The sequence below is a fragment of the Rhea americana genome, unplaced genomic scaffold (genome assembly GCF_003343005.1).
Source record: "Rhea americana isolate MKP2758 unplaced genomic scaffold, rheAme1 scaffold_0, whole genome shotgun sequence".
NCBI classification, from domain to species: domain Eukaryota; kingdom Metazoa; phylum Chordata; class Aves; order Rheiformes; family Rheidae; genus Rhea; species Rhea americana.
Genome location: NW_028185037.1, coordinates 6,487,136 through 6,502,349, shown reverse-complemented (window position 1 = coordinate 6,502,349; position 15,214 = coordinate 6,487,136). Strand labels below are relative to the sequence as shown.

Here is a 15,214-nt window from a genome sequence, read left to right as displayed (position 1 = left end):
CAAAAATATTATTGTGAATATAATTATCYACACAGAAATTGGGGAAAAAATGACTTTTTTTTTAAAGAATATGAATGCAAATACTAATTTTGAAATAAGCAAAATGTATTAATAAGGAGAAGTTCACAAACTGAAACTTCTTAGTCTTAAAAGACTAATTCTAAGAAATATTTTCCATACAAGTCACTAGATYGCCAGGCTTCTTGGAAATAGTAATTAATCTAGAAAATTAAACTCATCTACCAAAAGATTTCTGATACTATTAAAACATAAATTCTACTTAGTTGCCTCAYAGTAATACAAAACAGTAAAACCCCAAACAAAGATGGTAAGAGCTTACATGATACTTCTTTAATAAATAGATCTCTTAAAATGGAAGAAACTATGCTAATACTATGCACTGTGTTTATTTTTAAAATAAAACTTTGAAATCCAAAGAAAACATTTGTCACTGGCTTAAACCAAGCCTGCTGGCAGAGGAGGCAAAACGTTTAACTGCTGATATCAAAGAGAAACCTGGGCTGGATAAAACAAATTAATCACAGGCAGATTTCACTGGATTAGAAAAAAAGGATGTTTCGTAGAGGAACTGAGTCAGAACTTCCCCAAAGCAACCTAACTCTAACCATATCATGAATGTGGACAGATAGCAGTGCAATGTTTGTAGCTGATCCATTACTCTACAGTGGAAGGCAGGACGGGCTCCAGGCTCTCCAAAAGAGCAGTGGTATCAATCACTGCACAATCACAATCATTAAAAGCTTCATACAGAATCCTCCTTTTCAAGGTATTTATTTACACAACTCAATTTTAAACCTGTTCTTCAGTTCTAAGGGTCTGGTGGAGGCTTAACTACATAGTCTGTTCCATTGCATCACATCCACTGGTCACAGAAAATATATGGACAGATAAGCAAATTTGTAAAAATTATCAAGTTCCCTCTCTGTTTCTGCAGAYGAAATAGGAAGTAATGTTTAGCCTCAAGTAAGCACAGGATATTTCTCACCATGATCATCTTGTTAGCATCAATCAACCAAGATCTCAACACTACAACTTAACGCAACAGAAGACCCAGATTTAATACTGAAACAGTTTATTGGCACTTTGAGTGATGGTCAGGTCAAATGCTGCTGCTCTGAACTGCAAATTGTTATAGAAAAATGTATGAACTTAGCAGCACATTACATAATCTGAACCAACCTGTGAATATTTTTAAGAGACAGGAAAACTTACATAAAACTCCAGAGAAGTAGTTTCACTCTACCTCCCATAACACAAATGTAATCCTCTATTTTTYAAAAAGAATTTTTGTAGATCATAAATCCACTACGTGGTTAAATAATCTGGCTGTCCTGAAGGACAGTAACTTTCAGAATAAAAGTATGYTCTGGTTTTCTCCAATGAACTTTTTAAAACATCAAAAATTGTAATATAGAGACTAAGCCCCACAAACTGCAGATGGACAGCTGCATCCATAGAAACCCCATCATCTTTTTCTGTGATGTCGATGAAGTAGCACTTGAGTGCAGAAGTACTTTGAGACCAGAAACGTTTGTGTACAGAACTGACTAAATGATCATAATCAAACTGAAYACAGCAACCATGAGGCCAACACAAACTCCAAGAGCTTAAGACATCAGGCACAATTAAGTGACATGGAAAGGTGTGAGACAGTCATAAACAATCCACTKTAACACTTTCAAAAACAAAAGAAGCCCTCTGCAGAGATAAAATAAATTAGGTGCATCTTCAAAGTGTTCTGGACTCAGTAGCAGCCAATGTCATCTCTTTTTTTATTTAATTTTTATTTAWTTTTTGATTAAATTCCTGTAACTGTTTAAGGTAACATTTATTTTTGAAATGTTGTACTTGTTAATAATAAATTCCATCAGTTCCTACAGTGAGGATCGGTTCTGTATTACGTCAATAACATACTTTGGAGATTCTCTCAGAAATGCAGAAGTTAAAATAGCAAATCTAATTTATATGTACAAGTTTAAGTATTGTTAATTTGCTTTCTGATTTTTTTACTAATAAACTTTTAGCTTTAAAAGTCTAACTTAAATTCTACAACAACAAAAAAGCACAAACCTGGATTTCGGCRTGTAAGACACCAGTAGTGCAGATGTCTGCCAAAAGCAGGTGATTTCACTTCAACATGTGTGTGAAAGATAGAACTGGCTAACTGCAGTGGTTGCATGCATTATGCACAATCATTTTGTGCGAGACAGAGGAAAGCAGTAATAAAAAAGAAAAAAGAAAAGCTAGATGAATGATTCTGTGGTTCTGTGGACACCATCTCAGTCTTCTCATGTGGAGCAGATGAGACTTATTCCCTTAAGCAAAATGCATCACAGCTGTCAAAAGCTCATTGCTAAAAAACAGAAGTTCCAGAGCTGTTTGTCTACTTTGGGGCTACAGCTGTAGCCAAGAAAAAAAAAAAAAAAAAAAAAAAAAAAGTTGGCTTGTTTGAATTAACTATTTATTTTAAATCAATCAAATTAAATATATGTATGTTTCCCTCTAGGTTTTTAGCCTACTTTCTGAGATGCACAAAATGTTGTACTCTCTCGTCTCAAGCAATATCCTTTAGAGGGCACAGAAACTCAAATTCACAAYCCATGCCAGGGTTAGTAAAAACAAATAGCGTTTCACAAATCTTTCAACAACTCATGAGTCTTCCTAAAAGACCCTCAGAATAAAGATCAAAAATGTTTTTGATATAAATCAGCACACAGAAATATTTATTTAAATAGTAAGTCTATTTGTTTTTGTTTAAGCAGACAGCCATACTAAAACAGTATTTTCTTTTGAGGAACGTAAGAATTATCAAAAAAGGGAATCTCACTGTGTTCACAARTTCAGTATTTTGTGCTGTATTTTTCAGTGCACTCCATTTTACCATATACATACAGAATTTGCAAACCTTCTAGTTCCGTCTACTTTCATATTGCCCTTCTCCCAGTTACCTCCCCCAGTCTCTTGTGTATCGCAGGTCATTGAGTTTTGCCCGAACAACACAACATGAGGCTCAAAGACCATGTAGTGTCTTTCCATCTGTAGGAGAATACAATACTGGGAGAGCATTTCTCATAAATGACTTGAATTCTATAAAGTATCTTATTTATTTGGAATAAGCCCAAGATTGTTGACTTTCAGGACACAATTCAACCTCCTGTTTTTTCCCAGTCTTTTGTGAAGGACAGATGAAAAGTTCATTAAAATGTGGGTACAAAACAGTCTTTTGCCTTCTTCAGTTCCTGCTTGCAGAGGAGTAGCCAAGTTTSTGTTTTACACTTTTAATCTAGTGCAAAGATGTTACAGCTTTATATTAGCTCATTTTATTTGTTATTTGCATATATGCAATAAAAAATAATATATATTGACTATAACTGAATATCCATAAACAATATTTACATTTATAAAATCACAGAACAATTTAGAGTGGCAGGGACTTTTGGAGGTCACCTGGGCCCAATCCCCACTCAAAACAAAGCCAGCTTCAAAGTTAGTGCTGGAGGCACAGGGCCATATGCTAATCAAGTTCTGACTCCCTCCGAGGATGGAGGAGATTTCAGTGTCTCTCTGGAAAACTTGTGCCAAAGGATTTACTATCCTCCTTGCTAAAATATCTTTCCAATATCTAATTGGAATTTCTTTTTGTGCAGCCTGTGTCTGTTCCTCTTGTCTTTAGCTTCATCTTTGTATGCTCCCACTAGTACGTAATTGAAGACAGCAAGCAGATCCCTTCCTTAGCCCTCTCAAAACTTAACAARCCCAGATTTCACAACCTTTCCATATTATGCACTCCAGCTCCTTAATCATCTTGGTGGTTGTCCACTGGACTTGCTCCAATATGTCAATGTATTTCTTGTGTTGAGAAGCTCAGAACTGCTACACAGTACTCCAGGGCCAAATAGAAAGGAATTACCATTTCCCTCAACCTGCTGACTATGTTGTTACTAACAAATGTTCTCTCTTCAAATATAACATGGAGGAAAAAAAAAGAAAAAAGAAAAAGAAAATAAGCTCACTAGCAATACAATAAGGTTAAGGAATCACCAGTTAACACTCACAGCATTTATTTGACATTCTTTACCTAACAAGTAAAAGCATATGCTTTAAAAAGGAAACTTTTCTGGCTAACTTGCAAGAGTGAAATTCAAATATAAGAAATTCAAACAACAGGTAGGCCTAACAAGAAAATTATATCCTACTTTAATTCCTTTCGATAGAATTCACCTTAAGCATTGATCTGCTCAGAGAGCGCAGCACTAAATACAGCACTTCTTGCAGAAAAGTTACTCCCTTGACAATCAGTTCCCATGSTTGAAATGAACTATCTTAAAGTTAACAGTAAGATGTTTCTGCCTTTAGGAATCAGATGTGATTTAAAGGCCAGGAGAAAAAGAATTTCATTGATCTTAACATCTTTAGGCCCCTTTTTTTGGCTCACAATTTAAAGAGACAAAAAGTTAGATACAGCTGTGCCACTTCCTCTTCAGGTGATGAGGAAGATTAAGTGAAAAACTAAAACCAGGTAGGTAACAAAAAACAGAACAGCCTTAAGTTTCTAGTGTGGTCTTGACATTTTAGTAAGAGTAAAAATGGGTACAACCACACTCTTTTCCATTACTACTCATTCGTAAGGCTATAGCATTTGGAATTACATATATTGGCTTTTACGATGTACCATACATGCACAGAACTGGATGACTCCTTGTCAGCGATGATAGCCAACGTGACAAATAATACAGTATGCATGACATGAATTTTACCCCCAAACATTCAAGAAAACCAGTATAATTCGAGAGGTTTTCAATAAACAAACATTCTCTGTACCATATGGCAACTTTAGTATTATTCTTGACATTTAGCCCATACCAGAGTAGCTGTAAATATTTTCATGGCTATTGGAAGAGACATGATCTGTCTAAACAGAAGTTACACATTAGAGAAGGTGGGTGGAGGCRGTTTCTTCCCCGCAGCGTATTTCTCGATATTCTCAAAGTCCAAGATATGAAGTTTGGAATATCCTATAACTATCTGGAAGAGATTCCTAGGAAGAAAATTTAAGGTTTGAGGGAAAAGTCAACTTGGAAACTTACCAATGCCAAATCATCTCGACTGCAGTCCAGGGCAGCAATCATCACCTGTTCATATATTATCCAAACTGGACACAAAAGAGATATTAAATGCAGATAATTGATTTTTTAAGATAATGGGAAACACCTAAAATGTAAACAAGATTAATGAATTCTGTCTTTGTATATTTTTCCACTCCTGTGGATCATTACTGAAAAARGGGGCATTTTAACAAACTGCTGGAATTAATTAAAAATATATATAAGCAGTTTTATTGTTTTTAGTAACATAAAGTACCTTGTGACATCTTGAAAGGTRAAAAGCTCTAATCCTCTGTTTTTCCTAACACTGTATCTACAGTTTTCTAAACAGATCTCCATTAGGACCTGCTCTCTGATCAGACCTGGAGAAAAGCCATTTGGGCTAGAAAGAAAACAAATTTCCTTAACTGTTTCACTGCCAAAACTCCTACAAATACTGCTTTCTTCCTGGACTTGGACAATTTCTCTAAATCAATGACAGATTATGTTACTCCTATTTTAACTCTACTGAGTTATTGAATGTAARGAACTCAGAAGTGTAGCTACATGGGTTACAGAAAAGATGAGTTATGGAAAWAGGAGACATATAACATGAGTGCTGCAAGTACCAAGTGTTCTCAACTCCCTTAAGTCAAACTGGGACACTCAATACATCACAGAACCAAATCAGAAGTAAATATCTTCCAAAATAAAGAGAGCAAATAACAAAGGCCCTCCCAAACTTTTTTAARATATACATTCTATTATATGAATTTCCACTATTTTTAAAAAGAGAATATTATTTATTTCTAAATATATACAAGAACTGACACATGCCTTAATTTGTCTGTTCTCTTACCTTTTTTCCCCACTGAACAATTTGGGTGTACTCTATTTYTATATTATAATTTATATAATTTTTTAACAAATGTGAAAGTACATGCATCAGGTACAAAATATAKATAACATACATAAATATACAAGGCAAGTTACAGAGCTATCCAAATGATCTACTCTATTCCATTCATTATTTTCCCTTCTACACACATTCTGAAGCTAATCATTACCACATCTAGATATTTTCTGAAAGCACATTAAGCAACAAGATTAACACCCATCATATATRATGACTCGTTTACCTTTCATGGCTACCCAACAATTTAGGCACAYTGTATCTTTCTTTTTTGTAAATGCCATATGGTTTACATTCCTGATGCTTCTTTTTCAAAAATTAAAAGGAACACAAATATTTAAATAAATTTCAGATACTTTTCTGAATTTTCTAAGCAGCTTAGGAACACTACAGCTAATTTATCTAATAAGTCCTAAATGTCAACTTTATGAAAGAATGTGATACATGTATTTTGAAAAGGACAAAGACAACACTGACAAGAAGGGAACGAAAAGGACCGACTCAGGCTGAGTTACTGAGGAYGCTGTTTTAGAAGGGCATTGGCAAGAGCTGAGAGGAACATCAAGCTCCTAGAGCATTTCATACAAAAATAAAACTCTCATAAATTCCTAATAATATTGAAATAATAAAGTAAAATCAAAGTTAGCTTTCAGAGTTTTTGTAAAGCAGGGAGAAAACTGTGATAATTCTTTTGCAGGGTGCTGTTCTTAAAACTATCTAGACAGTCCAAAAACAACTACTTTTGTCACAGTTTAAATGTGAGATCCCCAATATCTACTTCAGGTACTGAATCTCCGTATCTACTTCACAACTCACTGCTRTGCACAGAAGCATCTATGACATAATGTAATTTGGGTAGATTATCAACATGTTTATATCCCAAAATCATAATATTTGTAGTGACCAATGTCAAAAGTTCCCTAGCACAAAAGTACTCCAAAACAGACTTACAGTGCAAAGGTGCAAGACAGAACYACAATAAAATATCACTATAATCTTATCTACAGAACCTGAAATTAAATACTAAAAGATTGCTCATCTGATAACATGAAGCAAAGTATACTTCTGCAACAATTACACGGATTTTAATTCCTGGAACACTGYATGAAGTACTTTAACTTACCAAATCTGAACAAACAGTCACACAGTATATTGTAACTTACATTTGTAAATACAACGCATTACTGTGTCTGCTGGTGACTACATAATAGCTGTTATCCAAATTATAAAAGAAGGAAACATGAAGAAAGAGGAATGAGCATTCTAAAAAAAATTGCCTGACACTAATATGCAAACTTACAATTACCCTCTTGACAGAGTATTTTGTTATACTACATATTTTATTTCATGCTTACAGAAAAGTATGCTATGGTATTGTTCTGACATGTTTCTACGCAATTCTCTTTTCATATGAAACATTACATGCCAAGTTTCTGTCCACTAAGAATTAATACAACATAGTTAAAATCCCCTGAAAATAATAACTTCATGCAGAGCAGAAACCTAGACTTACATTCAAATWCAGTATCACAAATGTAATGCTGTAAGAAAAACAGCCTTAATATTAATTCTTGCAGTACGTATGACTTCAACTAAAGAAATAGTTTTCTCTCTTATAAAAAGATACTTTTCAACTTTCGCCATGCAGTTGAAGAACATGAAATCAGTCGAATGACAGCTAGATAACAGATTAATGCCAAGTTTTCACATAATGGTCTAACTACTAACTTGCCAAACTAAGAGTTCAAAAAGGTAACTTTTCCATCTATTTTCAYTGCACCCCATATTCAGGAAAGATATCAAGGCTGGGAATTCAGGCAGCCTATTAAACTAATGAAGCAACACATATTTAATCAACATCAGGAGATASAGAAAAGCTACACAAAAGTATCATAGGCAGGACAAAAGAAGAAAACAGAACAAACAAAATCAGATACACACAATAAAAGCTAAAATGATGGAAATTTTAAAAATAATGTGTACTTACTGTCATCTCCAAGCTTAGATGCATATTCATTAATTAACTCTTCTCCTACATCCACTATCTGTTCACTGTTTCGATAGTTTTCTTCCCTCCATTTCCTCATTTTATCACGCATATCTAGGGAGAGAGGGTGTCAAAAGAAAATATTGAGATTTCCAGAGATAATGTAATTTGAATTTTATGTCTGGAGAATAAGTATCTGAAGAACAGTTTCAGAGAGGGCAGTATATCTAAGAAAATGATTTCCATTAATACTAAAAATCTACCTGCGGACAGATAGATGCACCTGGCTTCTGAAACTGCAACAAATCTTGCCTTTGCACATATATATACATACATATATATACACATACATTTATTTATATATAAAATCAATTGGGCTTCTGATAAGCAGAAACCCCTGATTTCTCTTTGGCCAATAAATACTAAAATTTAACAGACATTACCCATTGTTAGRTAAACAGGCTTCAAGAGTTCAAGAAGTTTTACACTTATATTTGCAAACCATATCAAAATTGCTTTATCTTTTCCAGATGAATAAATTCTCACTCAAAGAAACTATCAGAAAAACTATGAGAATCTTCTGACTCTCATTTTTATCAGTGTAAAGAAAATGCAAAATTCCACCCTAGAAAGAAACAGCACTCTCCTATGGACAGGAGCACCATGAAAGACAGGCATGGCAGCAAAGGCTTTCATCAGGGGAAGCCCCAAAGGCATAAAGACCATCGTTCTGATCTAGTTAAGATTGGAGGGGAAAGCTTATTTTTGCATGGGGACRTCTGTTTGCTTTCAATTTTAGGAGTACATTTACTATGAACCAGGTCTCCTGAACTGGGAAAGCAGGGCATACTCAGCTAGAGAGCACTAGACTAGGTTTTATCTATCTCCTGAAATGCAAAATTATTAGGAATATAATTTTGTATCAGTTCCACATACTGGAACAAAAGATTGGTGGAACATAAAAAGAATACTTTTCAACATTATATAGTGTTTTTACTAACATGAAGGTACCACGAAAACTGTTGCCAATTCTTTTTTACTTTACAACAGCTGAAAAAACAAATACAAATGTAGATCTAAACACTGTCAGTTTTTCTTGCACTTCAAAATGCACAGTTTAACAAAACTGACAGTTAAAAATTATGCTACAACTTTCTTCCATCCACTTGAAGTAATCTCAGCTCACTCATAAAACTGTTACTGTGCTATATTTTGTATTTTGAAATTCAACCAAAACCACCACAGGGTTGTGTTTCATACGCATGAGTAAAGTCAAATGGTTCTAGACACATGATGATCCCTGGAAATTCAAAGTTAGACAGCAAGAATGTGAGAGAACACTTGCAAACACTCACAAAAACTGACCAGCTACATACATAAAAAATAAAGTCATCTGATTTCTACCTACTCATTTACTTGGAAATGACCAACACCTGCATTCTAGYGCAATTCCAAACAAAACTGTGACTAAATTATTAATAGAATGCACATCTACCATTCATCTTCTAAATACAGAATTTACAGTAATGGCAAAAAAACAGCAGGACAGGTATAGTACATCAATTGATGACTGAAAAGCAGAAAATAAAAATAAATATTCTCATTCAGATGCACCTGTCAAAAGGCGTGTTAGTTTTACAAATACTGAATTCTCTATAACAGGCAGAAGAAAATGCAAAAATTACAGTAAAAATGTAGTAACTTTTGAAAAGATTTTTTTACAATGTTCTCAATTCAATCAATTCTTTTTATAAAGAAACCTTTCACAAGAGTCAGTCAATAACAATTCAAGTCTTAGAGATAAACCTACATGTAGTATGTAATACAAAGTTGGGCAACAGCAAGCTGGGATTTCAGAAAAAAAATAATTAAAGAATTGACTAGCTTTAATCACAAATACACCTCTGTCATATACATATAAGTGGATCTTGAGCAACTGACACATTTGTTCTTGGATTCTTCTAAAAAAGCAAGCTATGCATAAATAAATCAAAGTGTTATAAGCTCAAAGGAACAGGCACACTTGCCAAGATATTTGTTGGTCCCTAAAAACATGCAAATAATGTAGAGTAAGCCAAAAGAAATAACCTGTATTTTGTTTTTGTTTCTGCTTAAGTTTCAGTTAATTTGGCCTGAGCAACTAGACAGTAAGTAACTTTTATAATTATTTCTATTTTCTTTGTTTGTTTAGATGAAATACAGTTTTCAAGTCCTTAATATCAAAAGCCACCTCACAAAACGAAATCAAGGTAKTTGAGGCATAAATTACATACTTCAAAACATTACCCTGACATATGACAACCATTACCATGGTCAGAAAGGCAGGGATGCAATAACCAGCACATTTCTAGAGCTCATTTTTAAGTTATTCTTCAACTGCAGACACCCAGTCTTCCACCACATCTCAGTTCTACCCACTTCCCATCTTACAAAAGGGGAAATAAATGAATATAAAAGCCCCACCAAGCCACCAATTCAACAAGCTGACCTGAGCCCACGCTGTGTGTTCTGGCCAGGCTACGGCTCGCTTCAGACCTCCAGCCTTCTGTCTCCATCCAAACACCTGGCCAGCAACTTGCAAGCATAGCAAGAGGCAACAAAAATCCAGCTGGACAACACTGATGCTGCCTCTAGCTATAACCAGATGGCCTGAGCTAAAATTTCAGGATCTAACCTTTGCCTGTTGTAATCATATTACTACATATTTAAAATCTGTAGTAAACTGATCTGTCCTCAKTTATAACAAAAATTAGGAATATACAGAAGCAAGTAGACACAGTATGGAATACAATAAATACTCTTCATTAACATTTAAGTGTATACAAGTTATGAAAGACAAAATGTTAGACTCAGTTTTCCACTTAGTGGAGTCTTCCTAGAAAGCAAATGTGAATTTAGTTTTTAAGTCATAGGAAGGAAATAATTTGTCATATAAAGTGGACTGTARTAACCAAAGACATGATAATTAGAAGTGTTGCTCTTTAAAATTCATTTGGGATTTTCTCTTTGTTATACATGACATTTCCTCATGCACATGTTTGCAAGAAAACGGCCTTGAATACACACTCTTTGATTTTATTAAACATTTTTATGACATATACATGAATTACAAAGAATCCTATTAAAAAATTCTCATGTGAACATGTAACAAAAACTCCTACTATGCTACTACTTAAGTAGTGCAAATTTTAATCTAAAAAATAGTAACACAAATTTTCTGGATYGGTAAATCAGTATGCTCAAGAATATAGCTATCAAGACAGCTATCCAAAATCTTGCAAAATAATCTCCTGACTTGCATTCCAYTTATGTTAAAAGAAATTTAGTTTAGAGAATATGACATCTCTCTTTTTGGTTTTGATATCCAATGAAGAATTACTGATTAGAAAAAGAGTTGCTCTGTCAGCATTCAGAGGTCTCCAGAAAGCATGTCTAGCATTAACTGAAGGCAGCATTTCATTCTAGCTGCATCTGGCATGTTAACACAACTGTGCTTCTGTGCAAGGAAGAGAAGGAAAAGAAAACTTGGTTTATTTTGTCCAATTCTGAGAAGACATCAGATCAGTTTGACTGTGAAAGCCAACTGTTACTTTATTTAGTTTCAACAATCATGTTTACTTCTCGTTTGCCAATCAAGCTAATTCTGCATACACAGACCAACTTCTGCGGGAACACATTCAGTTCCTAAAATAACTTTATAGAGATGTCTTATTTTGTATTTCCACTCATGGGCAAAATTCATCTTTAATGTATCACTGAAATCATGTCAAATGTTTATTAACAGCAAGAAAAGTTGGAAACAAAACCAAACAGAAAAATGCATGCCAGTGGTGTCGTGTTACTTAGGTTGACAGTATCTATAAAGTTCTACATGGCTTAAGAGGTTCCTAGAAGAGAGTCTATATCACCAGTTACTGCGGATATGCTAAATTTGCAATACTATGCTTCTCTGCCAGAAAGCAATTCTTGGTTCCCTGTCACTATACAGTTTCTAATTCTTGGAAATATAAAGCAGGCAGCAAATATAAGGCCATTTTCCRTGGGATAATAAGCAATAATAATCCCCCAAAATCAATGTACTACTTCATGCTTAAATAAGCAAGCTGTAAAATATATGATGAGTGTCCACATATAAGCACTTATTTTAATACAATTTTACCCTGAAGCCATGTTTCGATTATATAAATCCATTGATCAAGATCCTGAAGCTGGATAAGAGATGTTTTCCTGCTCTACTGTTTTCAAAACACAGTTTAAATCTCAAGACACAATAGCAGACAAAGTAAAGAAAGAAAAATAAAAACAGCTTCAACTGCAGAAATTACAGCTATTTTCAGATGTCTTTTCTAAGCACCTGCTTTTGCCATGCACCTACCTAGTGTGCAATYTGATCACTGCTAAGCATTCAGATTTGTTATGAAGAATGTGACTGAAAAAAAATCAAGCAAGGTTCAAACTGTATTTCATTTGCCTAGCATTCCCTTACCTTAAGTCTTCTTCCCTTACCTCCAAGCACGGTTTCATCTTTGAGCAATACATAAGTGAAATCCATTCCATCTGGAAAGCACCAGGTCCATAAGGGACACTTTTTTTAAAAAAAAAAAAAAACACCTACCATATACCTGGTTTCATAGAAACCAGGCAAGTGTTTTAGGTAAATCTGAGATATGCTGCACTCAGTTCCTAGAATCATGCTCAAGTTCTCCACTGGGACTAGGACACAATACTGCTAGGATCATCACACTAATGATGTGCCTGGCTGTACTCGCGATCTGTAAAAGTACATGTGGAGTACAGTGAAAAAGTCGTCTTATCTGAGAAGAGTTTATTGAAGGAATTTGTTCATTTTTTACTCTATTTTGCATTTTTAAAGCATGACAGAAGACTATAATGTTTATTCTCTAAAGCARAGACAGCTGTGTTATCAAAGCCAAWCTTAAAGATTTTCCCTAACTTGCCAACCAACTCTTTCATTTAAAGGAAAACTGGAATATATCAACTTAAAAGTTGGTAAGACAAAACACCCTGACGAGTCCTCAAAAATGTTCACATTCAGTATACCCTTAGGCAAAAACATGCACCTTGCACAGTACCGCAGATGTCAATTAAAACTCTTCAAAATGGAACATTCCCAGAGAGTAGTGAACTCACACAAGCAAAGTTCAAAAGCAAAACACTTTAGCATCTTATCCCTACCTGGTCATAATCTTCAGATTACAAACTAAAGACAGCGACTCTGCAATACTGCCAAAAGAAAGGTKGGCTAAATATACAGAGAATATATCCACAAAATATGCAACTGGTYCTGTAAAAAAATCTTACTTCTCTTCCCAATCATTTAAAAAGCAGCAAAAAAAAAGATGTAATTTTTGTAGCAATTTATATTCAAATAAAGTAAAAATTGAAAGATAAAAATCAAACTTATTTAGGCAGTTTGACTTGACTTGCTTATTCCCCCCTGGATCATAAACRCGTACTAATTTCTTTTTCCAAAGAGAATGCATTAGTATTTGGTCTGGTTTTAAGAATTTGTTTTCAATATTTGTAGCAATAAATCAAATAAAAGGCCAAAAGCAGACCATTGTCACCAACAGGCCACTGTCAACTTATCTTTTTCAAAACAATAGCTTTTTTTTCAGATCAAGCACCACAACGTTGGCTTCAATGTCTTTTCCCAAAGTACTAGGTTAATCTAATGACATCACAATAATGCAGCTATACATGCTGGCAAGCAAACTGTCTTTTTCATGCTTAATCATTCAGTGTTATTTATTTCAATATCAGATGCAATGTTTTTTGATGTTAACGCAATTACAATTGAAAACTTAGTATTTCAAATTCCATTTTGTGCTGCTTTGGAGTCCACTAGAAGAAGTTACATGACAGACAGAACAGGCATTATTTCTGATGTGCATGTCACTGACATCTGCCAAAATACCTCCCATGCAATATTCCTTCTCTTTCTCCACATTTCAAAACCAAGCCATCCAATAACAATTTATGTTTAGGAAATCATTCTGCTAGCTCTTTTTCTTCCCCCAATTCCTCAATTATTTCTTCATGGATTAACAGTAAATAAATAAAAACCAAACATCATGCAGCTTCTCTCTGCCAATTCATTGTCTTCCTTACGGTATACTGTCTGTAACATATCGGGCCATTTATCTCTAGGTCCCTCTTTTTTTTATCTTTAAATCCCTCTTTTATGACCGAAATTACAGACATGCATTAATCTGTTTYTGATATGAGACTCCAGTGGGCTTGAGTACTGTATGAATTAGAATGTGGACAAGGAGGTGTGAGAATGAACTGTTTGTGAAAGMAACTATTCAGAGTTTTGGGTAAACCACAGTAGGTATTACTACAAAAAAATGCACTAAGATCAAACAGATAKACAAAAATTTAAAAAGTAGAATTTCAGAGTTTTAAAAAACTTATGTCACTTCAGAGCTGCTGGGTATTCATTTGAAAATTCTCATGATTGAGTTTTAGAGAAACATCAGACAACTCGCAGGAACTCCATAAAGACTTTCTTAACAAACCGAAAGGTATCAGCTATGCTGTCCTAAAGGTTGACCTGTTATCCCTCCTCTTTTAAGGCTTTAGCTAAAAGGACTGAGGAACAGCAAACGCACCTATTATTGACACAGTTTATCCCAGCAAGAATGTTCTCTCCCAGTAAGGTATATACTAAATTTACAAAGTATTCCGAGAAAAAGGTCGTCTAATCACTCTGCTTTCACGTTAGCATTACACATTYATACCTATCTTCATAGTGATTTTACTTCACCAGAAAATATTTCTACCATGGAATAAACAAAAACGTTGGGGCTATGGAAGCAAACAAAACCCAAAACCCCACTGCTGCATCTGAAGTCGAACCACGGGCTTCCTCCCCGCTCAGCAACGCTGCCAGAGCGGCAGAAAGGAAAACCGGGTTTCGGCCGGGCCGCGCCGCCCCTCGGAGCAGGGCCCCGCGCCGCGCTGCCGCCACCGGCTGCAGACGTCGCGGGCCGCAGCTCCTCGAGGGCAGCTGCCGAGGGAGCAACGCAAAAGCCCAGCCGCCACCCGCGGGTCCGCAGTCGGGGGGTCCGCAGCACGGGGTTTCCGACCCGCCGTCAGCGGAGAGCAGCGGCCTCGCGAGTAAGCGAACAAGGCAAGGCGGAGGGCTCAGGCCGCGCGTCGGAGCGCCGAGAGCCGGCGCTGGCG

General features: G+C 35.3%; 1 protein-coding gene across 2 annotated transcripts in view; it reads right to left on the bottom strand.

The window, feature by feature from the left end:
• Window positions 1–15,214, bottom strand: part of EMC2 (ER membrane protein complex subunit 2) — a 604,202-nt gene that overhangs the window by 29,302 nt on the left and 559,686 nt on the right. The window contains exons 2-3 of one of the 2 annotated variants that reach the window (XM_085310018.1): window positions 8,006–8,132; window positions 5,109–5,173 (exon numbers count right to left, since the gene is read on the bottom strand). In XM_085310018.1, coding sequence (XP_085166144.1) covers window positions 5,109–5,173; window positions 8,006–8,132 — 192 coding nt within the window. Of the gene's footprint in view, window positions 1–5,108; window positions 5,174–8,005; window positions 8,133–15,214 lie in introns of those variants that run through there. The other variant, XM_085310098.1, reaches the window with a different exon arrangement.